General features: G+C 49.2%; 1 protein-coding gene across 6 annotated transcripts in view; it reads right to left on the bottom strand.

Annotated features, from left to right (window-relative positions):
- The window catches only part of LOC143148359 (uncharacterized), a 506,012-nt gene that overhangs the window by 27,539 nt on the left and 454,186 nt on the right, over nt 1–24,287 (bottom strand). Inside the window, exons 1-2 of one of the 6 annotated variants that reach the window (XM_076314648.1) lie at nt 21,405–21,678; nt 20,366–20,788 (exon numbers count right to left, since the gene is read on the bottom strand). The exons of 3 other annotated variants lie outside the window; for them this stretch is intronic. In XM_076314648.1, coding sequence (XP_076170763.1) covers nt 20,366–20,456 — 91 coding nt within the window. In that variant the 5' untranslated portion in view covers nt 20,457–20,788; nt 21,405–21,678. Of the gene's footprint in view, nt 1–20,365; nt 20,789–21,328; nt 21,679–24,287 lie in introns of those variants that run through there. 2 more of the 6 variants (XM_076314646.1, XM_076314647.1) reach the window with 2 other exon arrangements.

Here is a 24,287-nt window from a genome sequence, read left to right on the forward strand (position 1 = left end):
AGTTCGAATACGCTCAATTTAGTTCTTAAGCTACAATTTGAAAACTTTTCGCAAGGTTTCTCGAGATTTTACAAACTTCATTTCATCTACACGGTGTCTTTTGCAATTCTTGGTTCCTCGATAGATCCGGTATATTTCTAAAGGGTTGGAAAAATATTTAATAAATAAGTAAATTATAGCACTTCGGTGGTGAATTTTCCGAAATTCGATAGAACGAACGAAAAGTTCGGATACGCTCAATTTAGTTCTTAAGCTACAATTTGAAAACTTTTCCCAAGGTTTCTCCAGATTTTACAAACTTCATTTCATCTACATGGTGTCTTTTACAGTTTTTGGTTCCTTGAAAGATCCGGTATATTTCTAAAGGGTTGGAAAAATATTCGTTGAATAAGTAAATTATGGGATTTCGGTGGTAAATTTTCCGAAATTCGATCGAACGAACGAAAAGTTCGGATACACTCGATTCAGTTCTTAACCTAAAATTTGAAAACTTTTCGCAAGGTTTCTCGAGATTTTACAAATTTCATTTGATCTACACCGTGTCTTTTGTAATTCCTGGTGACTTGAAAGATCCTGTATATTTCTAAAGGGTTGGAAAAATATTTAATAAATAAATAAATTATAGCACTTCGGTGGTGAATTTTCCGAAATTCGATAGAACGAACGAAAAGTTCGGATACACTCGATTCAGTTCTTAACCTAAAATTTGAAAACTTTTCGCAAGGTTTCTCCATATTTTACAAACTTCATTTCATCTACATGGTGTCTTTTACAGTTTTTGGTTCCTCGAAAGATCCGGTATATTTCCAAAGGGTTGGAAAAATATTTAATAAATAAGTAAATTATAGCACTTCGGTGGTGAATTTTCCGAAATTCGATCGAACGAAGAAAAAGTTTTCTTCATAGGTAGAAAAGTTGCTCGACGAACGATCGAAAGAGGCCACCGTGAGTTTCCTGGACACCGTGTGACGGAAGTTGTGCACCAGCTACGAGAAACAGAAAAGAGGAGAGCGCGAGCGGCACGGCGCGGCCCAAGACACACTTAAGTCGGCCAGAATCGCGGGGGTGATCCAATAATACGGCAGCTTTGGGTATAAATAAAGCCTCTAGGCCCGGAGATCACGGGAGAAGTCTTGTCCCTTCCCTCGTCATAGTTTCTTCTATCTTTCGTCGTTTTCCGTCGTTTCGCGTTTCCCATTTCTTCTACTTCCCGTTCTGTTCGGGTTTTAGTGGCCGTTACGCGGAAAATAGACCTTGTACGAGTTCTACACCGTGTTCCATTGTCCGAGCGGTATCTCGAGCGATAGTTCGAGCCTTTCCCATGAATTTAAACATTTTTCGAGCGATCTTCTCTGTCCAATGTCGGGTGAAAAATTTACGTATTCGAAGAACGGATAGAAGCTCGTCGCTTTAAAGTAGCCTCGAATGTTCCCCATACGTCGAGTGTCGAAACATTTGCATAAAACACGAGCTGGAACGTTGTCGATAATTAGAAAATTTTGGAAAAGTTTCGTAGTATTTTGCGGAGCAAGTACATCGACGAAAGTTAAGTAGAATTCAATTTTGTAGATTTTTTGTCGCGCCCCGAACGAAAAGATAACCAACGTAGTCGTGGTGGTCGTCTCGAAAAGAATAGTATCGAAACGCATCGAATTCGTTGCAGTGGCGTTCTAATCTCGACTGTATTCGTGTCAACCGCTGAAAATGGAACGAGGCGTGCAACAAACAGCTGAAAAAGCTCACGGCGGACCTGTAAACACCCACGGTGCCTGCCAGAGAATGACGCCCCATACCCTTAATCGGCGCTCCAATTTATCATCGCGAGACAGACGAACGCGTTTAGGCATCCTATCGGCCGAAACGACTCGAAAACAGTGCGCCTCGGATCGTGCCCGAGTCGTAAATAAATCGGCGAAAACGATCTTTGACGCTTCGAAGGTGACTGGGTCGAAACGACGCGGAAGATCGGTCGGTGAGCGTTCGCGTCGTGGCAATGAATCCTCGAAATCCTGTTTCCAGGGGGTGGGGAGGTCGTGCGTCAAAATCAACCGTAACTCGAAGTTAGGAATGAAAATCATTCGGGAAAGGAATTCACGACGTTTCGCGAATCGTGGCGCGCGTTTCGATACACTCGCTCTTTTATACTAGAGATAACTCGAGAGTAGCGATCGATCGGGTCTACAATTCAAAATGAACGACCAGTAGAATCCGTGGAAAGAATTCATCACGTTTCGTGACTTATCGTTGCACGTTTTCACTTTAGTGCTGTGTTTTTGCGGTAACTGGAAGAATCATCGAGGCTAGAATTCAAATAAAAGAAATGGAATTTGAATTCGCAACGTTTCGTGACTTATCGCTGCACGTTTACACTTTAGTCCATTGTTTTCGCGGATAACTGGAAAAATGATAGAGGCTAGAATTCAAATACAAGAAATGGAATAGAATTCGCAACGTTTCGTGACTTATCGCTGCACGTTTTCCTTTACCTCACTCCATCGTTTTCATAGACAACTGAGAGCAACACCGAGGGTAGAATCCAAAACGAGAGAAATCGAGTAGAATTCGCGACGTTTCGTGACTCATGTCTGCACGTTTTCGTTCACCTTGCGCCATTGTTTTCGCGGATAACTGGAAGAATCATAGAAGCTAGAATTCAAAACGAAGAAAACCGAATAGAATTCGCGATCGATCGTTACGCGACTTCGTTCGCTTCGTCCGAGTGTTTTCACGGATAACTGTTAGGTACACCGAGTCTAGAATTGAAAATGGACGCAACGCGAATAGAACCGTTCGGACGTTTCGATTCACAGGGACTCCGTCGTTGTCGTGGACAGCTCGGGGAAACGATCGAGCGATCCTAGAAACCAAAACGAAGTATAAGAACGAAAACGGGGAATATAATAATCTGGTTGCACGTGCGTCGTCTTCGCGGAGCGTTCACGGGAGAGTTACGAGCGTCGTGAACGAGCACCGTGTTCCTGCCGCGAGAAAATTGACTGCTCACTCTCCTCGCTGCCCTCGTCCTCCGCGGCCGGTACGCGACGTAATATGATTTACGCGCCAATGAAAAATGGGAATAAAAACAGCGGCGTTTGTTTAGAAAATAATCGCTCGGGCTTCTGGCTCCGCGCGGAATCCTTGGACGCGTGTCGAGCGAACAGGTGAACGCTTTCAAACCCAATTACCCGCCCCGTTGTTTTTCCAAGCCGCTATTAATCGTGACTCCCTAACCGCGAGAAACGTATCCACCTAATGCGGTGATAAATAACACGGGAAATAAATATCGTTGATATCGCGCGGTAAACCGCTCGATAGCTTTCGTTTTCGAAGCTACGTCGCCGCCCTTGGTAAATTCCTGACCGGTTCGATACCTCGTCGAGAGAAACGAACGAAAGAATTTGGACGAACGCGATCGATTCTTTCGATTTCCAGGCACAGGAATTCTACTCGAAATTATTCGTAAATTCTTCGTAAATTCTTCGAAATTCTTAAATTCTTTGTAAATTCTTCGAAATTCTTCAAAATTCTTCGTAAATTCTTCGTAAATTCTTCGAAATTCTTCGAAATTCTATGCAAATTCTTCGAAATTCTTAAATTCTTTGTAAATTCCTCGAAATTCTTCAAAATTCTTCGTAAATTCTTCGTAAATTTTTCGAAATTCTTCGAAATTCTATGCAAATTCTTCGAAATTCTTCGGAATTCTTAAATTCTTTGTAAATTCTTCGAAATTCTTCAAAATTCTTCGTAAATTCTTCGAAATTCTTCGAAATTCTTCAAAACGACCAGTAGAATCCGTGGAAAGAATTCATCACGTTTCGTGACTTATCGCTGCACGTTTTCACTTTGGTGCATTGTTTTCGCGGATAACTGGAAGAATCATAGAGGCTAGAATTCAAATAATAGAAATGGAATAGAATTCACAACGTTTCGTGACTTATAGTATCGCTGCACGTTATCCTTTACCTTACTCCATCGTTTTCATAGGCAATTGAGAGCACCACCGAGGGTAGAATCCAAAACGAGAGAAATCGAGTAGAATTCGCGACGTTTCGTGACTCATGTCTGCACGTTTTCGTAAATTCTTTGAAATTCTTCGTAAATTCTTCGAAATTCTTCGTAAATTCTTCGAAATTCTTCGAAATTCTTGGAAATTCTTGGAAATTCTTGGAAATTCTTCGAAATTCTTCGAAATTCTTCGAAATTCTTCGAAATTCTTCGAAATTCTTCGAAATTCTTCGAAACTCTTCATAAATTCTTCGAAACTCTTCAAAATTCTTCGTAATTCTTCGAAATTCTTCGAAATTCTTCGTAAATTCTTCGAATTCCAGAGCTGGAAATTTATCGTAGAGATGATCCTGGCGCCACGAAGTACGAATAAATTGTACGGGTTTCGTCGCGAAAGATTCGTTCGAGACGGTTCGATCCGTCGAGTCGAGTTCGGGGCGCGTGCGCGAGCTTCCACGAATCGTGGCGTCGAAAATCGTTGGCTATCGACGATCGTAGCTCGTCACGCGCCGGTTAATTAGAATTCGTGGCGGCTCGTCGCGAATTTATCGGGCGGTCGGCTGAATTCTACAGAGACGCATTTCCCGCCATTGTTCGGGGCCTGTTGCGCGCACAGCTGGCCGGAGAACGCGTGCGCGCACTTGCGTCAAACATTGGCCGGTGCCCCGCTCGGGGAATCGCAAATCGTTTCGTTGACGACGGGGAAATTTCACCATTCGAACGGTTCTATTCGATCTAAACGACTATTTTACCCTCCCTTCCATAGAATCTTCTACTCGTATTCCAGTTTCGTTAAGAATAGAAGAAACAGAATCTAACGAAACGAGGATTCTTTCTACCGATCGAACTTATCTTCGTTTCGTTAAGAATAGAAGAAACAGAATATAACGAAACGAGGATTCTTTTTACCGGTCGAACTTATCTTCGTTTCGTTAAGAATAGAAGAAACAGAATATAACGAAACGAGGATTCTCTTTACCTATCGAACTTATCTTCGTTTCGTTAAGAATAGAAGAAACAGAATATAACGAAACGAGGATTCTCTTTACCTATCGAACTTATCTTCGTTTCTTGACTGTTTCAAGAAATTCAAATCGCGTCGATGAAAATCTATCTCTACTTTAAACCAACAAAAAAGAAGAAAATCTATCGCGCGAAGGTACTCCCTTCGAGTGGATAAAAATGATTCGATCCCGATTCGTACGATACCGTCCCGGTGTACAGAAATCGTAGGGTTACTCAACGAGGGAACGGTAAAAACGATTCATCGAACGGCGCGTTGCCAAGATTACAGCCAGTAGTCGAGGAGTAAACACGTTCTCTAGATAAACAATTACAGGAACAAAGTAGGCGGACGATAAATCATCGTACGTCAAAGCGAGATCTTATCGCGGTGCGAGTTCACCGAGGCAACAGCTGGTCACCGATCAAATTCACCGCGGACAAATGTCCGCTGTCGCGGCTATTAGCGCGACGAGGAATCCTCTCGCGTACCCTTATCGCGGTACCCCGACGTACACCGATAACGGAATAGACTCCGCGACGATTAATCTTATTGTTGGCGGTGGCTAGGTTCGCCCACGTTCGTAGCCACGGCTTCGCTGGCAAAGGGAACCGTGTCGAGCGTCTATAAGCGACGATCTCGCGATACAAGCGTACACGCGATCTCTCGTTCGCTCTCTCGTTCGCTCGCTCGTTCGTTCTCTCGGTCGTTCAGGCGTGCGCGCGCGAATCGCTTTATAGTCGGTTACCGCGGCGGTGTGCGCGCCTAGCTTTATGTACATTAGCGGTACGCGAGCTTTAAACGCGGCGTTAGCACGCTCCGCCTACTGGCTACGCCTTCTAATCGATTCACGCACTTGTCTTTCGCAACGCTTCTCTCCTTCCGCTCGGCCACCGTCGAGTTTTATACCGTGTGCCGCCTTTCCCCCTTTAGACGCGGGAAAGTCGTATCGTTCCGCCACGTTTTTCCCCCGCGACGTTCCACCCCGTTTCACCGGTTCCTTTCCTATGGTAAATGGGAACCGTTTATGCAAACGGACCGAGGAAGTGGACTTTCAACCGTGAACCTTAGGGGTGATTCGCTGTCTGGCGAATTTTTCGGGGGGGGACTTTTTTTGGAATGTTGCTTCGGAATTTTATATTCGTCGAAGTTGGCCAATCGAAACGACCTGCTATGAAAACTGTACCTGTGATCGTTGGAAGGTGATTTTTATTTAATTTGGAAACTTTCGAAAGAAGTATTGTTATAAAAATTGAAAGTTGGGACGTGGACTTTCAATCGTGAATCTTTGGGGTGATTGTCTAGCGAATTTTTTGGAGGAGGACTTTTTTTGGAATGTTGCTTCGGAATTTTCTATTCGTCGAAGTTGGTTAAGTGAAACGACTCGTCGTGAAAATTGTGTCTGTGATTTTTGTTCAATTTGGAAACTTTCGAGAGAGGTATAGGTAAAATTGAAGGTTGGGACGGGGACTTTGAATCGTGAATATTCGGAGAAATTCGGTGTCTAGCGAGTTTTTTGTAGGGGGACTCCTTTTGGAATGTGTTTTTGGAATTTTCTATTCGCTGAAATTGACCAATCGAAACGACCTGCCATGAAAACTGTATCTGTGATTGTTGGAAGGTGATTTTTATTTAATTTGGAAACTTTCGAGAGAAGTATAGGTAAAAAAATTGAAAGTTGGGATGTGGATTTTGAATCGCGAATCTTTGGGGTGATTGTCTAGCGAATTTTTTGGAGGGGAATACTTTTGGAACGTTTCTTTGGAATTTTCTATTCGTCGAAATTGGTTAATTGAAACGACCCGCCGCAAAAATTGTACCTGTGATTTTTTGGAGGGTGATTTTTATTATATTTGGAAACTTTTGAGAGAGGTATAGGTAAATTGGAGGCGAGAATGTGGACTTTGAATCGTGGATGTTCGTTTCGAAAGAGATTCTTCGAAATTTTTCGCTGAAAGTCGAAACTGTAAGTCAAGAAGTATTTGTGGAAGTAAGTACACAAAAAGTGAAACAAGTATCTCTGTACCCCCCTGTAAAGTGTAAAATGTAACATTTCAATGTGACAAACAACTACACAATATATCCTTCGTTTCTAATTAAACATACTATACACTTTTTAATCAAACTTCACCTTATCGAAAGAAAGCCCCGTGAATCTTTGCCCAAACAGCTTCCTCTTAAAACAGCGTATCGTTATCTTTGCTACATCCCAGTACATCCAGCGCGCGAGAGCTCGTGGAAGAACTGAACGTCGTTTATTTCTTTCGTAACTGAAAACTCGCGTCGCGAATCCCTTCGTTGAATCTTCTCCTCCTACTCCTCAAAAAAAAAAAAAAGAAAAAAGAAAAACCAAAGCAAAAAATCTCCTCGAAAACACCCTGGGAAAGGATCAATTCGCGTCTCGTAAATGCGTTGCTCGCGAAGAAACGTCACCGCGTCGTGTCCCTCGACGATGGTTTGATCGAGCGATCGAACGATGGATCTGGGTACGAGTCGTGGCAGTTTGGTTCTTTCCGTGAAGAAAATCGAGCAAATCAGCGGCCTGGGCGCGAAACGTATCGCGAAAACATCTCGACTTCCACCGTGCGGGAAAATAGGCGAAAAAACGGAGCGAAAGATGGGAAAGAACGAAAGAGGAAGACGAGACGGTGCGAGCTGGCGGTGGCGTTCGAGTGGAAAGTAACGAAGAGGTTCCCGGGGGTCTTTTCAAGGGGGGTGGAGTGTGCGTGGAAGTCGGAGGACACCCGCCGATTGATATAACGCCACGATTTGCGTAATATACGCTCACTCGTAAAGCTCCCGGTGATTTATTCCGGTAAATAAATAGATTTCGGTGTTGTTAACCCCGATTTCCAGAGGATGCAGGCCCGTGGGTGGGTTGGGGTGGGGCCGGGGATGGTGGGGGTCGGACACGCGCGCGCGTTTCCCCGTGGCGTGCAGCCGCGGCATGCGTATCGTTTCGATACGCGCGCGGAGTGCACGCACGGCGTGTGGTGCAACGTCCTGTGGGTCGTAGGAGGAGCGGAACGAAACCGGCGATGGATTAAAAATACTGGAGAGGCTGCTGCTGCTAGTGGTGGTGGTGATGGTGTTGCTGATGCCGATGCTGGCGCGAGAATCGTGCGCGTTCGCTCGTTGGAAAGAGCATCCGCGACACGGGACGGGGAACCCGTGGAAAAAAGACCGTGGCGAGGAGTGGAGACGAGTGAAAAAGAAAACGAAACGACGCACCTCGAACCGGGGCGGGGTGGGTGGAGAGGGCTGGAGAATCGTGATATTTAAGAATTTCGGGGAGAATTTACGAGCGGCAGACGCCACGGCGATGACTCTTACGGATCGTCGAAAAATGGCGCGTCGTCTATCCCCTCTAGCGTCCCTTTACCGCCCCTCGAGGGATCCTCGTCGATTCCAACGCTCTTAATTGCCCCGCGTCGCTGAAACAACGGATTAACTCGCTTTTTCGAGAACCAGCCGCATCCCCCTAAGCCCTGTGTCACGCGGGGAAGAACTCGGTGACGTTTATGCGTTTGTTTACGAACGATCGGTCGGTAATTGGTCGGCTTCGTGGACGAAGAAGCTTTCGGACGTTTAACGTCCTCCTGGACGACGAAGAGGGGCAGCGATGTGGAGATTGCGCTGGAAGTAGGTTACGACATCTTCCGAGAAGACGCTGCCTTTTATCGGAGCCCCTGTACAAATATACCGAGTTTTCGAGTATCTTTTCTCGTCGGGAGTAACGGAACGATCGAAAGAAAGAAAAAAAGAAAAACAAGGGGGTACCGTGGACGTTGTTGCACCGGTCGTGGAACGAGTTACTCGCGGAGCGTTTATTTATTTTTTTTTTTTTTTATCCACGACCGATGTTTTTCCAACGTACACGCGACACGTGACCGGTGGACCGATACCCCGCGGTGAGTACGCGGTGTCGATCGCAGCGGTGTCTCCGGACCCTAGGACGCGAGATCACGGAGTACGTTGCGCCACCTAATAATCCCAACGAGCGATCACGGACCGTTGTTCGCGTGTCTCGTACGCGAGTAATTTATTTTTTTCTTCTTCTTTTTTTTTACAGCTACGCGCCCGCTCGAACGGATTTCCGAACGTCGAGGAGAAACCAGCCGTGAACTCGCGCGAAAGAGTGACGATTTCCTCGACGGACGTGGTTAAACGTGACTGACGCATCGTTGCGGCTAGGATCGAGTAGGTGGTGCGCGAAGCTGGAGAGACGTTGCACGGATGGAAGAGAACACGATACAGCGTGCAAGGAGAGTACGGCCCGTCTCTAAGGAAAATGGAGTACCGGGTGTGAGAGGAATACGGAGAACGTCGAGCAATTTTCGTTCGAAGATCGCTCAAAACGATCGTACACGATTTCTAATTCCTGCTAGATGACTTCTTTCCGTATTCTACCTTCCTAAAAACAAAGTTCTACTCTAAGTAGAAGTAAAGTAAATGGTTTCTCTGTCTGGTTTCCGTTTCCAATCGATAAACACGTGGACGTCGCGAGAACGGTTCCGAATGTTTCGCAGTCCCGCTCTCCTGACCTGATCGGTGTCGTATCGACGCGAACACGACTATGGACGACCATGGTGTCCCCTGTATCGGTCGCGGGAGTTAAAAACGATCTTTCGTCGTAAAAGAACACGAGCCCTTGCGTCCAACATTCGAGGCGAGGTTCGCGTCGCGTCTAATCGGCGTGAGTCGGAGCTAACCCCGGGTTACCTGTGTTATGGTAATTACTACACGTGTAAGCTGGTCTCTCTCGGACGGTCGGTTCGGTCCGGCTCATTGGCATTGTTTCAAGCCGGTATTGTCGCTTCGACTATCGTGTCGGTAAATCAACGTTTTTACGCGGCACGCACCTGCCATTATCGGTGCTGTGTCCGCGCGCAAGGTCCGGCCTCTCCTCGAGCGGGCGAAAGTTGGCCCCGAACGCATATTAATCGACGAGTCACGCGAAACGAATCGACGTAAAGCCCCGTGTACCTATATGTTAGCTCGACGTGAACAAATGCCGCGCGAGCCGGCCAGTTTTCGCTTCGGTAATTAGCCGATTATCGTGCTCGCGAGCGAGCGAACCAGCGTACCGATTCTCGCCCCTTCCGCGTTCGTTCGAACGCACGATTATCGTCGCGATCGACGTCGATAATTAGGCCTCGATTAAAACGACTCGTTCGACGATAGGAATCCGATACCCGTGCCCGGTATTTTAAACGGGAACGGACTTCCCCCTAACGTAGCTCTCGCTACGGAGACGATACCGCAACCCCGTGAAACCACGGGGAATTTCTTCCGGCGTACGAATTTCGTTCGAGCTGCAGCTGCCTTCTCGAAACTCGAGCACTCGCACCGGAACTAGACGCGTATCCTCGACGATTCTCGAGCACCGTGAACCGAACGACGATTAAATTCGATAATCGTTCGCTATAGATGGGCTTGGAATCGCTAACTGGAATTCCGTCTGGTTTCTCCGAACCGAACCAGTCGTAACGTTCACTACCACCGTCGTATCGATTTTTATTCGAGAATGGTTTGCGCACCAGGGCAGGGAGAATTGTTGGAACGATGTAAGAGAGAGAGCGCGAGTTGTTTGAGAATGAGGTAGTGGAAAATTCGGGTGTCGTTAAGGGTGTTTGGGTTCTTTCGGGGAGAAAATGTCTCCAAGAGTAGCTTGTGTTCAGCGAATCGTCCACGGGACATCGATCAACGTTTCCTGGAGTACTCAAAAGTCACTAATTGCGACTTCTCTGATCAGAGATGTTAACTGTTATTTGTATACCGTACTCGTCCTTTTCTGGAATATTTTTATCGCGTATCTATGGTATCGTTCCAATCTTTACAAGAGCCCAACGTTGTAAACACGTGCTATCATTCCGCAAATGATACAATAAAGCGTTAAACGTTCAAAGTGCGCGTATAAGCGACATTGAAGATTGTTAAAGGTGCTCTGCGACCGATCGATGTGTAAACGTTGCTCGTTCTTCGATCGAAAGCGATACTCGCGAGTAAACGAGCGTACGTCCATTCATCTCGTATCCCTCGTACAAAACTGTGTCGCGTTACTAAAAATACCTCTCGCGATTGTTCGAGCGTCGATACGAAGCGGTGGTATTCTTAGATCGAGGATCGGAGCGTCTCGAGTTCGAGAAACACCGTAAAAGCGGGCGCTAACGAGAGGAAACGAGGACTCCCGCGTAAAAACGCTCGGAATCGTTGTGTCCCGCGAGCTCGATGTAAAAAACGAGATCCACGATTTTATCCTTCGCCCTGGACGAGAGTGAATCATCCCCGCGAAAACGGGGACGGTGTTGTTTACTTCGTCCCGCGTCTCTTATAGCCCAGATTCCGCCATCGCTTCGATCCTCCGCCGCGAGTGACGATTCCCTCTCTGCGTTCGCTCCGTCTCTCTGAATCATCGCCGTGAAAAGAGAAAAAGAAATAAAGAGAGAGAGAGAGAGATATAGAGAGAAAAAGGATCCGAGATGCCTTCGAATTTATATACACCGTATATATATTTCGCAGTTACGTCAAACTCCGGCGAGCGGTTCCCTTAATTATACGAGAGGCTTCCACCGTAGCCGGGGAAAACACGATTCATAAAAGCGCCTTTGTATGCATCGTGGTACACCCACGTGCCTACTTAAACCGCTCTCTCTCTGTCTCTCCCCCGCCCCCTCCAACCTCCCTCTAGACCCCATCCCTCCCTCCTCGCCCCGTAGACCGTTGCGGAGAACAACGTGGATGCTGGCGCGTATCCCTCCAGGTGAAACTGTTTCCTGTGTCGTAAGCCGACGCGTCCACTCCCCGCTTTCCCGCTACCCCTCGCTCTGTTTTTGTTCCTCGACTGTACGTTCGTCTTCGAGTAATATCCCCGCAGCATCACCGTTTCGTTCATCGCGCGGCGAACGTGTAATTTACACGCGCGTACTCTCGTCGTTTCGTGCCATCGTCGCGCGAAAACCGCTCGTTTCCGCGCGATGGGAGCCCTCTCGGCACGTATCTCGCCTTTCTCCCGCGTTGCGCAACCATTTCTACCATTTCGTATCGTTTCGCGCACCCTTTCGTTCGTTCGCTCATACGATTCCCTCGTTTCTCGAGCTAACGTTCTCCAAGCGAGGGTAGGTGTCGAATCGTTCCCCGGACACCGAAGCGACGCACCCGCGGCGTTAATCGCGCCCCGTTTTATCGCGTAACAGTTTTCCCTTGCGACACGCGCTCGTGCTCGCGGAGAAACGATTTCTCTCGTCGTCGTTGTCCTCCTCCTGTTCTCCGGTTCTCTCTCTCCTCTCTCCCCTCCCAGCCCTGCGGGGCCCGTGCAGCTCCACGAACCACCGGCGTCTTCTTTCTCTCGCGGCGCGGTAATATATCTGGCGGGCGTGGGCGGCCCACGTGGGTTTGACAGCTAAGCCTACGGAAACTGGTTACACCCACAAGCGCGCAGCTCGCGTCGGGAAGAGGCACACGCCAGGTAGGCGCGCGAGCGAACGAACCAGCGAACGACCGAACGAGCGAGCGAGCGAGTCGAACGCTCGTTGTTGATGCGACCGATTCTTCCCCGAGACGTGGACACGTGGCATCGTGCAGCAACGCCACGTGACCGCTTTTAACGAGTACATACTTTATAGGTCATTACCGATTTATGGAATTCCGCCTACCACGCGCTCTTCTACCCGCGCGCTTTGCCTAGCCGAGATACACGTCGGACGAGATACGATCGAGCGATAGACGGTAGCGTCTTCGCGGAGGTGAACCTCGGAGCATTCTTATCGAGGGATTTTTGGGACCGTAGGACCTCTAACGCGTTTCGTCCTTCTGTTTTTATACTTCTCGAGGAGTTTTTCTCGGTTCTCGGGTGAATCGGTCTTTGTCAGTTTATAGCGATCTCGATTCGAGATTACCTTTTCGGAAAGGCACATTTTCCGCGAGCAAGACGGCCCGTGAATTCGAAAAGATCGTATTTGTCAAGTCGAAATGAAATCCAATTCTTGGATTCGTGTATTCTTCAGACCGTATCTAATACTCAGTATTGAAAACGTACCTTCGATGACGAGCTGTACACGGACTATAAATACGACTACAGCCGTTCTGTGTAGACTCCGAGAAGAGACAAAGCGAAAACGTACAGAGAGGTAGGCAGAGCCGAGTAACGGATATTGCGCTACCGACAGTGGAATAACGTTCCCCTGACTTCTCCCTCGCGGACCTGGAAACTTCGAAACGACTTTCGAGCGACGTTAATGCGACTATAGGCAGCACGCACGGGCTATAAATATAAGAAACACAGGGAAATCCACGATAAGACAAGTAGAGCGAGTAACAGATGTTACGGAAGCGTCGTAACTCTCTCTCTCTCTCTTTCTGTCTTTCTCGCGCGCGGAAACTTCGAAACGAGAGTCTTCGAAGCGACGTTACCGAGGTCGGAGGGGCTGGTTGTCGCGCGTCGCTTTCAAGATCGAAATCGCGCGAGGGGGGCAGCATCCCCCTTGTCCACGGAAAAGCGACACCGCGGTGTCGCGGCCGGTTGGGAAAAACGTCCGAGTTGTGGCGCGTCTGATAAACATAAAGGAGACGGAGCAGCCCGTGTGTCCTTTTTTCTCACCGTGTGTTCCCCTCCATCGTCGTCCCGGCGTCGTTCTCTCCAGCGTACCGCCCTGTTGCCCCCTCGTCCATCGTGCCCACCGCGTCGAGCACACCTTCGCGGACAATTAATTTACCTCACGGCGTAGCCCGGAGTCGCGAGCTTAACAGACGTAGTTTGCGACCGGCCGTCCAGAAATGGAGTTCGTTTCGCCGGTTCAGATACGATCGTGTACGTACGAGCACACATCCTCGGCCGTAGCGTCGAGAAAAACGCCATAACTCCGAGTCGTATATGGCGGCAATGCACAGGTGCATGCCACCGTGCATCTACCCCCCTCGGTCCCGCTCCCCTTCGCCCACTGCCTCCCCTTCTTCTTCGTAGACCCTTCCTCCTCTCCTCGTCCCAGTCCGCGACTCGATCGAACGTGCGCGTAGAATGTCAATTGTTTCTCTCTGCCCTCTCCCTTTCTCTCACCCCCCACCCCGGCGACGCTTGTTTTCTTCGGTTCTTTCCCTTCTGTTCTTGGTCGCCATCCTCCTCCTCCTACCCCCTCCTACAACGCGAACGCGACGATCCACGGAGCTCTTGCGCGAAATTTTCGGCCAACTTGGATTCGGTGAAATCTACGAGGGACGGTGTCACGGATGATCTAGGATACACGGGGTTCTTCGACGCGTTCTACGGTGGAGGTTCACTCGCCGGAAGTTTCGCGGGACAAAGGATACAGTGACTGTATCCGATATCGGTGGAGAAATTCTACTCCCAGCTCGAGTCTCGGTGCAAATATCAGGGAACTCGAAGATTCGCAACCCCTTACCGAATCGAATCTCGAGGCGTTTACATACCGTGGTACGTTGCAACGATATATCTCTGCTTTCAAAACTGACACGCTCTCGTAAAGTACCTCTTCCCCCAAAGATGTCTCCTGTTATCGCGACCGCTACGAAGCTTCAAAAAATATAAAACTCTCCGGTCACGAGGCAAATTATTTTTCCTCCTTGTTTCCCTTCGAATTGGAAATTCGATTGCGATATCACGATTCGTAGGAGAGCCACTCCGTCTACTCTCTCTCTCTCCTCGTTAAACGGCGGTCTCTCTCCCACGGGGAGAGAGGCGCAGCACCCGCGGATATCTTGAATCCGGTGTGTTCACGGTGCCCTCTTTCTCTCTCCCGTTCTCCCGACGTCCTTTGCCCCTTCTATTCTCCTCGCCCCCGCCCCATCCGGCCACGTTCGCCGCCCCGTCGTTGGCTCCGTTGCCAAAGACGAGTGGTAACGAGTCGATAAAAAATAATTAGTATGTCCGTCGACTCGGTGATTCTAGAAATAGACCGGTCCGCATAATCATCCGCCGATTCCGAGACCGCTTTGGAAACCTGCCGGCGGCTTCGGTGAGCTCGAGGTGATACGTACGTACTCGGTGCCACCGGTGAACGTGTGGACGGTCGACCACTGGCGCGCGTGCGCGTGCGCGTGGAGTGCCAGTGCGAGTGCGCGTGCGCGGGGGAATTCGCGAGATAAGAGCAAGCGCGAGCGCGAGACGCCGGGGGGTGGGTGGTTGGGAGTCGGTGAGGTTCAACGACGCGGGGTGGTCGTTGAGTCACGCGCCACCGGGTACGTGACGCCTGGACGATCGTCTATTCGGTTAACGGCGGCTTATTAGCCAGATGGATGCGTAACCGTAGGATCCGCGACGTTTGGATAAGGTCGGCGAATTAGCGATTCCGATGGAGGTTCGCTCTCGTTCGACGTTTTTGCCGCCTCGATGTACGAAGCAGATAACGGCAATAGTTGTAACGCCTGATACGGAATGCGTGAAACCGCTCGGCGTTTCGCCACTTTTTCGTTCCACCACCGGGAACAAATTTCACAATATTTTTCGCACCACGCGTCATCGAGGGATCGTGAATCGTGGAGAAATTGGTTTTTCGGGAAACGCTTTGGGAACGGAGTAGCTTTCAGCGAGAGAAGTTTAGAATGCATCGGTTTTGAAAGTCCTACCGAGCGAAATGGATTGGATACGGGTGTTATTTTAGCGGACCTAGTGACGGAAAGGTCCACACGGGTTGGAGTATCTTAACCCTTTGCACTCGAGGCTTCTTTGCTAGCAGGTACCAAAGAGGAACCTCGAGAAAATCCTTTAAGTAGTAAAATGAAGTTGGAATGGAACATTTTTACATACTTTGCATACGTGTGTTTACACTCTAGAAGAACGTGATACTTAAATTCCAATTTGAATTCCAAACCACGAAGTTTTCCCCTAAAATTAATCTACACTCTAGAAGAAGTGTAGACCCTTCTAGAGTCTTTACACTCTAGAAGAACGTGATATTTAAATTCCAAGTTTTCCCCTAAAATTAATCCTGAACGCAACATTTTTATATACTTCACTATACTTGTTTACACTCTACAAGAACGTGATATTTAAATTCCAATTTGAATTCCACCACCACGAAGTTTTCCCGGATCGAGAATAGTAAACTCAATTAAGTGGCGACCAAGGATCTCCTCTCGAGTCCAAATGGTTAAAAGTATTTGCACAACGTGTTACATCTTGGTAGGTTATCTCAATTCGGTAATTTCTGAAAGAGTATCGATATCGGTGCACCTCGAGGAGTTCCTTTTCTCGTAACAACAAATAGTATTCATTTCGATCGGATGTACATTGTTCGTGTTTACAATGTACGCGGCTTTGCGTAATTTTTACACTCTCGTAGCCTCGATCTCTGTCTTCGTGAAACACGTTCCATCGAGCGTAAAGGTAGTCGAAGCAGCTCGGAACGATCGCCCTCGTTAAACGCGACACCGATGGTCGGTCCTCCTCGTTAGAAGGTCGCGCGCGGAACTTACGGGGATTGGTGCGCCGAAAGAAGCGGAAGATCCGCGGACAGGACGCTTCATCGACGGTGTAAGAGACGCGCGCGCCGCGCCGCGACGCTCCGTTTCTCTCTCTCTCTGTGTGTATGTATCGTTCGTTTTCGCGGCTTTCTCTCGAGTTTGCTCGCTCGCTCGTGCTCGCGGGTGCGCGGTGAGAGTTGAATTTATGAATGAACGAGCGAAGGGCGAGCGTGGGCTCGCCCACGCGCTTTATCATAATCGGGACCTCCAGCCTAGTCACGCCTGCCATAACCGCCTAGGCATAGAGCAAGGTTGCTGGCTGCTCGCGAAGCCTCGCGAGCCAGCTCTCTCGTTCGTCGAACACGGATGAATGAAACCCAACGGCCATTCATCGGATCGTGGCGATTGCGAAACCGCCCTTCCGCGATCCTCGAGGGAGACCGTGGTCGTTTGCTATTCTAATTTATTCGAAATTTCGAGAATCGCGCCGGTCCCGGGTGTCTAATGGCCGTTGAACACGCGACGAGACGAGACGAGACGCGGCGCGAGATCGTCGCGCGCGATACGCTCGTAAGCTCGGCTACGTTTTCATCGAGTCTCCTCCGCCTTATTCCCGAATGAACGATACCTACTTACGAGGTACGCGCGAGATTGCGATATACGCGTAGAGAAGCGCGGCGCGCGTTCACCGTGAATGAACGAAGGGCGCGCGTGGGCAGCTCGAACGACCCGCGAGCGAGGAAGCTTCCCGACGATGAAATCGAAGCTACCGATACGACTACACGGCGACACCGTTTACGGAGATTCGTGCCGAATGAATGAAACCGTGACGCCATTCACGACGGTTCTTTTCGCGTCGCGACGTTCGATACCGAGGAATCGATACGGAACATCACGAATCTTTCGACCGATACGCGTCTGTTCGTCCGTTCGTCTTCTCCGCGCGGGCGTATTTTGAAGAATCGACGACAAGCAGCACCGGAGCTCGCAGGCGCAAAGTGCAACGCGTTGCATCACGCTCGATCGCACCGAAACCGCATAAAAGCGGTGGCATTTGAATATTCGCGTGGGCTGTCACCTGATTTGCGACACTAACGAGTTTAATTTTACGCCGAAGGTCGAACCGTTGTGTTTCAATCGTAACCGATGGGATTGCACCATCTCGCGAAATCGTCGCGCGACGATTTCGACGAGTTTACTCCCTTTGGTGAACGAATCCTTCCGTGAGATCCTTCGAGATCGATACTCGTTTCTCCGACGAGTACGCGTTCGATTCCTATTCAAAATTTTTCGATTTAGCTACTCGTAATCTAGGTACTTTGGAGCACTTTTCTTTCGTTTGTTTCACCGTTCGTGGAATCTAGTTCGATCTCGTGTATATTTTCTACTCGAAAAATGTGCAACGAGGACGCGAAATAATGAAAAGTAAATATCGAGCGCGTGGAGAATTCTTTTGGTAGATTACAATCTCGTATTTGCGTCCTGGTGCTCGGCCTGGGTCTCTTCCGACCCGTCCTCGAGATAAGTTTCACAGTTCGTGGAATCTCGTTCGATCTCGTGAATATTTTCTACTCAGAAAACTGTGCAACGAGGACGCGAAATAATGGAAAGTAAATATCGAGCGCGTCGAGAATTCTTTTGGTAGATCGCGATCTTGTATTTGCGTCCTGGTGACTGGGTCTCTTCCGACCCGTCGGGATAATTTTCCGTTCCCGTTTCTCCTATAAGATATACTTGTACCAAAGACGGAACGATCGTGAGAGATACGATACAATTTATCGCGAGAAACGATTCCATTTATCGAGAGAAACGATTCCGGCCGACTCGGTCGAAAATGGCGGGCGGTGTCTTAAACGGTTCGTCATCGAGGGTCGAAGGAAACAGCGACGGTTAACTCGTAGGGGCAGAGAGAGCAGTGGGAATTCTATCCGACGAAAGAAGGAATGCCCCGCGTCCTCTGTCGTTCCTTCGTCGCTCAAGCCGACTTGTCAGCCCTCGGACGCGAGGAGAACCGCGGGGATGAATAATCCATGGAGCGGTCGAAGACAATGTACGGCGTCCCACACAGGAATTTCAGGTGTTTCGACTAACGAGCGATTTGCATGAAACAACGAGGACGCCCGGCGAGCGAGGAACGAGGACGAACCAGTTTCGAATCCGCCCGGAATACATTCGTAACTCTTTAATGCGCGTAACCCGACAGGATCGCGCGAGCGCGCGAGCGCGTAAGAGTCCCACCCCCTTTGTTCCTCGTTCTTCGTTCCGCGATACGACCGACGCGAAAATACGCTAATTACGGTTAGGAAGCTTCTGCCGCGTTACGAGCGTATACCCCGCCCCGCTCCGCTCCGCTACGCCGCGAGCCGTTCCCGCCTCGCGAAACGTTCCATTACGAACTCGCTCGAAACGTTTAGAGGTATTCCGTAATTACGGTGATCGTCGAGTTCGATTACGATCTCGCTCGGTTTCGCGAGAACGCTCGACTGTAAAACCGCGCCGCGCTCGGCGCCTGGAAAACGAACCGAACGCGCAACGAGTTTCAGCTCGACTGTTCGATACGTTCCGGGTAAACGTGGCGCGTAGGCTTCGGGACGAACGCGTTCGGTATTACCTATTTCTGGAGTTATCGAGGGTGTAGACGATTTCCTCGTGCAAATTGCGTTTTCGATCACCTTCGAGGCCGACGCGTACTCGTTGGAGCAAAGACGAATGAGCGAAAGCAACGTGGAACGATCCAGCGTGGTATAGTTACTTCCGTAGGCGGGTGTAGAGACGAATAGAAGAGGTTGCAAAGGCTCGCGCGGAAATTTCGAACGGTTCCGAGTTCTTTGCGTTGAATGCTTAGGCGAGCTTACAAACGAATAGGAGACGTTGCAAAGGTTCGCGCTGAAATTTTGTACGGTTCTGAGTTCTTTGCGTTAAACGCTCAGGTGAGCCTAAAGACGAATAGGAGACGTTGCTCGCGCGGAAATTTCGAACGATTCCGTGTTCTTTGCGTTGAACGCTTAGGAGAGCCTATAGACGAATAGGAGACGCTGCAAAGGCTCGCGCGAAAATTTCGTACAGTTCCGAGTTCTTTACGTTAAACGCTCCGGCGAGCTCTCAACGTGTAGGTCACCGATCGTCTCGGGATTTCTTCTACACGACTTCACGTGCGCAATGTCGCAGCAATTCTTAACGAAAAATCAATGCACATCTCGCGTAAACTCAATCACGAACAATATCCTAATTATTCTTCGATCTGCGGATCGAAACGTCGAGATTCGTGGACAGTATCGCGTTTCTCGATCGCCGAGAAACGCTTCGCGCTCGAATGTTGCTCGTTCGCGCACAACGAACGCAGCGAGAATCTCGCCGCTTTTTTGCCAGGACACCCTGCCGGTAATTAGACGCGGCGCTGATTTTCCCGGCGGTTTCCCGCGAGCGCGTAACGTTTCTCCCCTTCGACGGTCGCATTTCCGAGGAATGCATCTATCGCCGGCAATTATCGCAACCGCTGACATGTGGATGGGATTTCAACGCGGAAACGGAACGGTCGAACACACCAACGGAGCAAAAAGAGCCGAGCTGGGAGAGAGAGAGAGAGAGAGAGTCGGGATCGCGAGCTTCTCCATCGCGCGGAAACAACGCGCGAAATGTGCTGTCGCGCGTTTAATTCGCTCGTTGTCTACGTTGCACCCTCGTCGTTCCGTGCTGAATAATCGCGGGGGAGTAAAAATAATTAGTTGCCTCAACGATGCCGCTTACAATCCCTCCTCGAGAGCGTCAAACATCCGCGCGATTAACGCGACGACCCACGATCTTGGACTCTTCATCGTTGGGGAAGTAACCTACTTGACGCTCTCACGACTGGTTTCCCTTGTCGATCGCTAGATGGATTCTTACTTCTAGACGAGCGAGGAAATAAACAAAAAAGAATTGAATGTGTTCAAACGTTACCTTTGTCGCGTTTGATGCGTCTGCAAATGGCGCACATTCGACGCCCGCAGTGCTGCCTTTCGGGCTTCTGCTCGGTGTCCAAGGTAACCATGGTTCGCGTTCGTCGATCGATGATCGATCTCTTACGCGGATACACGCGTGTACGTTTATCGTCGATAGGTTTAACGTTGTTTCACCGACAAGTTCCGGTCATCGCGACGCAATCGCAATCACTGATTCGCGGGCACTGAGCTCGGCCCGCGGAGACGTTTACTCGCGCGTCTCTCCTCGCGGCCGATCTCACCTTCACCCGGTGCACTGACTAGATAAAATCCTTTCGTCTCGGTGACGGTATCGTCGTCGTTGTCGTCGTCGTCGACGAAAATTCGCTTCTCTCGCTGCACACCTTGGCACGTTGTACGACGCTCCAACGATCGGCGGTCCCTGCAAGTCCCACGGTTTTACCGAGTGCGCGCGACGATCCTCGACGGGACCACTCGGGGCCTAGTCGAAACGATCGACCACGCTCGAGTACCGCGATCTCCTACTATCTACCGGAACATCTTGTCCGGAGATTTTTACAAATTTGTACAGGGTGTTGCGTAAAGAATGCGCGATAATTTCCGAAACGTGTTCAACGAAGCTCGAGTAAATCGACAATGTTCAATCCGATTCGTTTCGGAAAATGTCGATGAAAATTTCCAGAAACATCCTCTCGGGACAACATCCTCGATTCCATCGAGACTTATTACTCTTCTCTTCAAACTTACTATCTTCACCCACTTTGGATAGTAATTCGCGCAACATACGTCTTTGGAAAAATGTCCAAAACAATCCACTGTTCGTTTCACACGTCACCGGAAGATTTACATCGAGTTTTTTCGATTATTCATACAACGTCACGTTTCTCTCCACGTGTAACTTTACGAAACACCCTCTGTAAGTGAAAAAAAAAAATAAAAAAATAAAAGAAGTTCGCGGTACTCGTGCCAGCGCGTTCACAAATCCTGTTCGTCGACGATGCCTCTGCCTCTGCTTGTTCCTCGACACTTTTACGAACCCCGGGTTTCGCGGTTACGTTTCCAGACGGTCCGGTCGCTTAATTAATCGCCAACATTTGAACAATCGAGCCGTTGTTACGCAACACTTTCACCGTGGCTCCCTGTTAATTGCGGCCCGTGCGGTGGTTCCGTTTGAATTTCACGCGCGTTTTCTCCTTTCGGTCGTGGAGGAGTCTCGGACCTCGCGCGCCTGCTCGTCGATTGATTTCACCTTTATCTCGTTAACGATCGAAGCAATCGTCCGTCGCGTTTCGCGTCTATCCACCGACTAAGCGATCGGCCGCTAATTACGCCTAATCGACGACACGGTGACGAATCGTGACGCGTCGCGCTCGTTTCGCGCGTGAACGTCCAAGTCCATCCAGGAACGAACAACGATACGATTACGTTGTCGAGTTTCGCGCGCGTATCTGGCAACAGTGAAACATTTCCTACGGTTTTTCAAAGATCCGTTCTCTCTACGACACGAGAGACGAGTTTCGAGATCGTTCCCTCGCGAATGAGTTTTCCCATTGCGAAACGATCAAAAATCGAAGCTTTCGTCACGTAGGAGGGTCACTGTCGACTCTCTCGATACCACGGTCCTGTTCCTCACGGCTAATTAAGCTTAATTCAATTTAATTAATCCCCGATCGTCGCCCCCACGGCTCCCGCGGGCAATTAGCGAGGAGGATCGGTCGGGCTAATCGTCCGAAACTAATAGAGTCCGGGGTGGCAGGGTCCGCGGCTCGGGCGGTTCGTTCTTTCGTGCTCTTGTTCCCTCGCGAGTGTGTATTTCTTTCGGTCTTTTTTCCTCGCGTTCCCCACCCGTGGCCCCGTCTCGTTTCACCGTTCGTTCGGTTTGGTTCGAGTGGGGGACACGCGTGGGCGTTCGTCGCCGAGCGCCGCGAAATTACGGTGAATTATCGGACGGGCCGGGAAACAGCCGGACGAACCGAGCGCTTCGTGTAACTTTCGAAAACGTGAGAGGCGCGCGTTTGCCCGCCGGCTGGCCATTCGGAAAAAATCGTTGGGAGTGAAAGCAAGACGAAAAAAAAGTCTTCGACGGGGGAAAATTGCCGAGTGTAGTATACGTTTCGAAAAAAGAAACTGGATTTTCGTCCCGCGTCGCGAAAACGAAATTCTCCTTCGATTTTTCTCTCCTTTTTTTCTCGCTCTTGCCACCGAGTTACGAATTCGGAGGATCGATAATTCGCGGGGCACGCGAAAACTTTCCAATTCGCTTGCGAATATTACACCCACGGGAACTGGTTTCTACCCAAAATATTATCGCGTTGGAATTATTACTTTCACGGAACCGTTTCTCAACTCGTTTTACTTCTCGAGAAGATGGGGGAGGGGGTATCGATTAATATTTCCCGCGGTTCGAGGCGTATCGACGATTCCGTTCTCGATACTGGAAGGAACGCGCGCCACGTGAACGCTATTATTCGCGACGCGATTCCCGCGTGCCTCGGTGCCAGAGCGGAGACATCGATGCCGGCAAGCCGAGGTGACGCTACGACGAAACGATACCCACTACACCCGACAAAGAATAAGAAGAATAAGAAGAAGAAGTATAAGAGGAGGAAAAACAACGGCGGAAGTTGCGACACGGGACGTTGGTTTTCGTCAACTGCGGCTTAATAACCATCATCGACGGGACATTAAAACGACGAGGCTCGAGCACGGCTGGACGCGACAGTGAAAGTCGACGAAACACATTCGTGAGGCATTTCTCGAGGTACTCGCCGCGGCGGCACCCACGCTCGCCCGCCGTTTAATTAACACCGAAATTATTAAAGCCCCGCGATCACCGGGGAGATACACGGTATAGCCAGCCTCTGCGCACTAAATAAACGCCCACGCGTGTTCCCGCGCGATTTTCTCGCCCGATCGTTCTGCCGATTATTATGCGCATTTTTAATTATCCGCGGAGCGAGCAACAACGTCGCCCACCGTGCCGCATATTTTCGCGTTTACGTTTCGATACGTCCGCGTTACGAACAACCGATCGGTAACCGTACGGTTCGCTTCTCTTCCTGGGTTAGGTCTCTCTCTTTTCCCGCGCGATTCGCCAATCGCCGCGATTGTTTTTCGAACGGAACTCACCGAGTCACGCCCACGTTAACGCTAGAACTTTGAGCGATTCGTATGTTAATGGGCCTCGAAAGCGAACGAAATTCTTTTGTCGCGCCAAGCGAGAATCCCGCTACGATTTCAAGTTCGAAAAATCGTTGAGCTTCTTCGTGTGGTTTTTTTTTTTTTCGAATTTCGGAATTCGAGGGAACGTGTCGCTCGAGTACTCGATACTTAATAATCGACGTTGGTCGCGTGAGATACTCTACGGTTGAGATCAACGGGATTAAGAACGCCGAGCGAGATATTCGATACTAGAAATTGATGGACGCCTATGGAAATATTCGACGAGCGATAATCGATAGATTCGTCTCGCGAGAATACTCGCTGCACGAAAAATTGACCGATACTTGAAATCGACGGACGCCTCGCGAGCTATTCTGTATTTAAAATTGACAGAATTGATAAAATAACTCGGTAAAATACTAAAAATTGATGGACACCTCCGGAAATATTCGACGAACGATAATCGATAGAATACTCTCTGCACGAAAAATTGACCGATGCTTGAAATCGACAAACGACTCGCGAGCTATTCTGTACTTAAAATTGTCGAACACCTCGCGAGATACTCGATATCGAAAATCGACGAACGTCTCGCGATACCCGCGACATCGATGTCTCGATGACTATTCCATTGGAAGAGTATACTTCGAATTCACGAACCTCTAACGAGACACTAGGTTGTTCGATAAGTTTCGTCGTTTTCGTCAAAAAAATACTACACTTCAACTTCGAACAATGATACACAATTATATACAATA

The sequence above is a fragment of the Ptiloglossa arizonensis genome, chromosome 6 (genome assembly GCF_051014685.1).
Source record: "Ptiloglossa arizonensis isolate GNS036 chromosome 6, iyPtiAriz1_principal, whole genome shotgun sequence".
Taxonomy (NCBI): domain Eukaryota; kingdom Metazoa; phylum Arthropoda; class Insecta; order Hymenoptera; family Colletidae; genus Ptiloglossa; species Ptiloglossa arizonensis.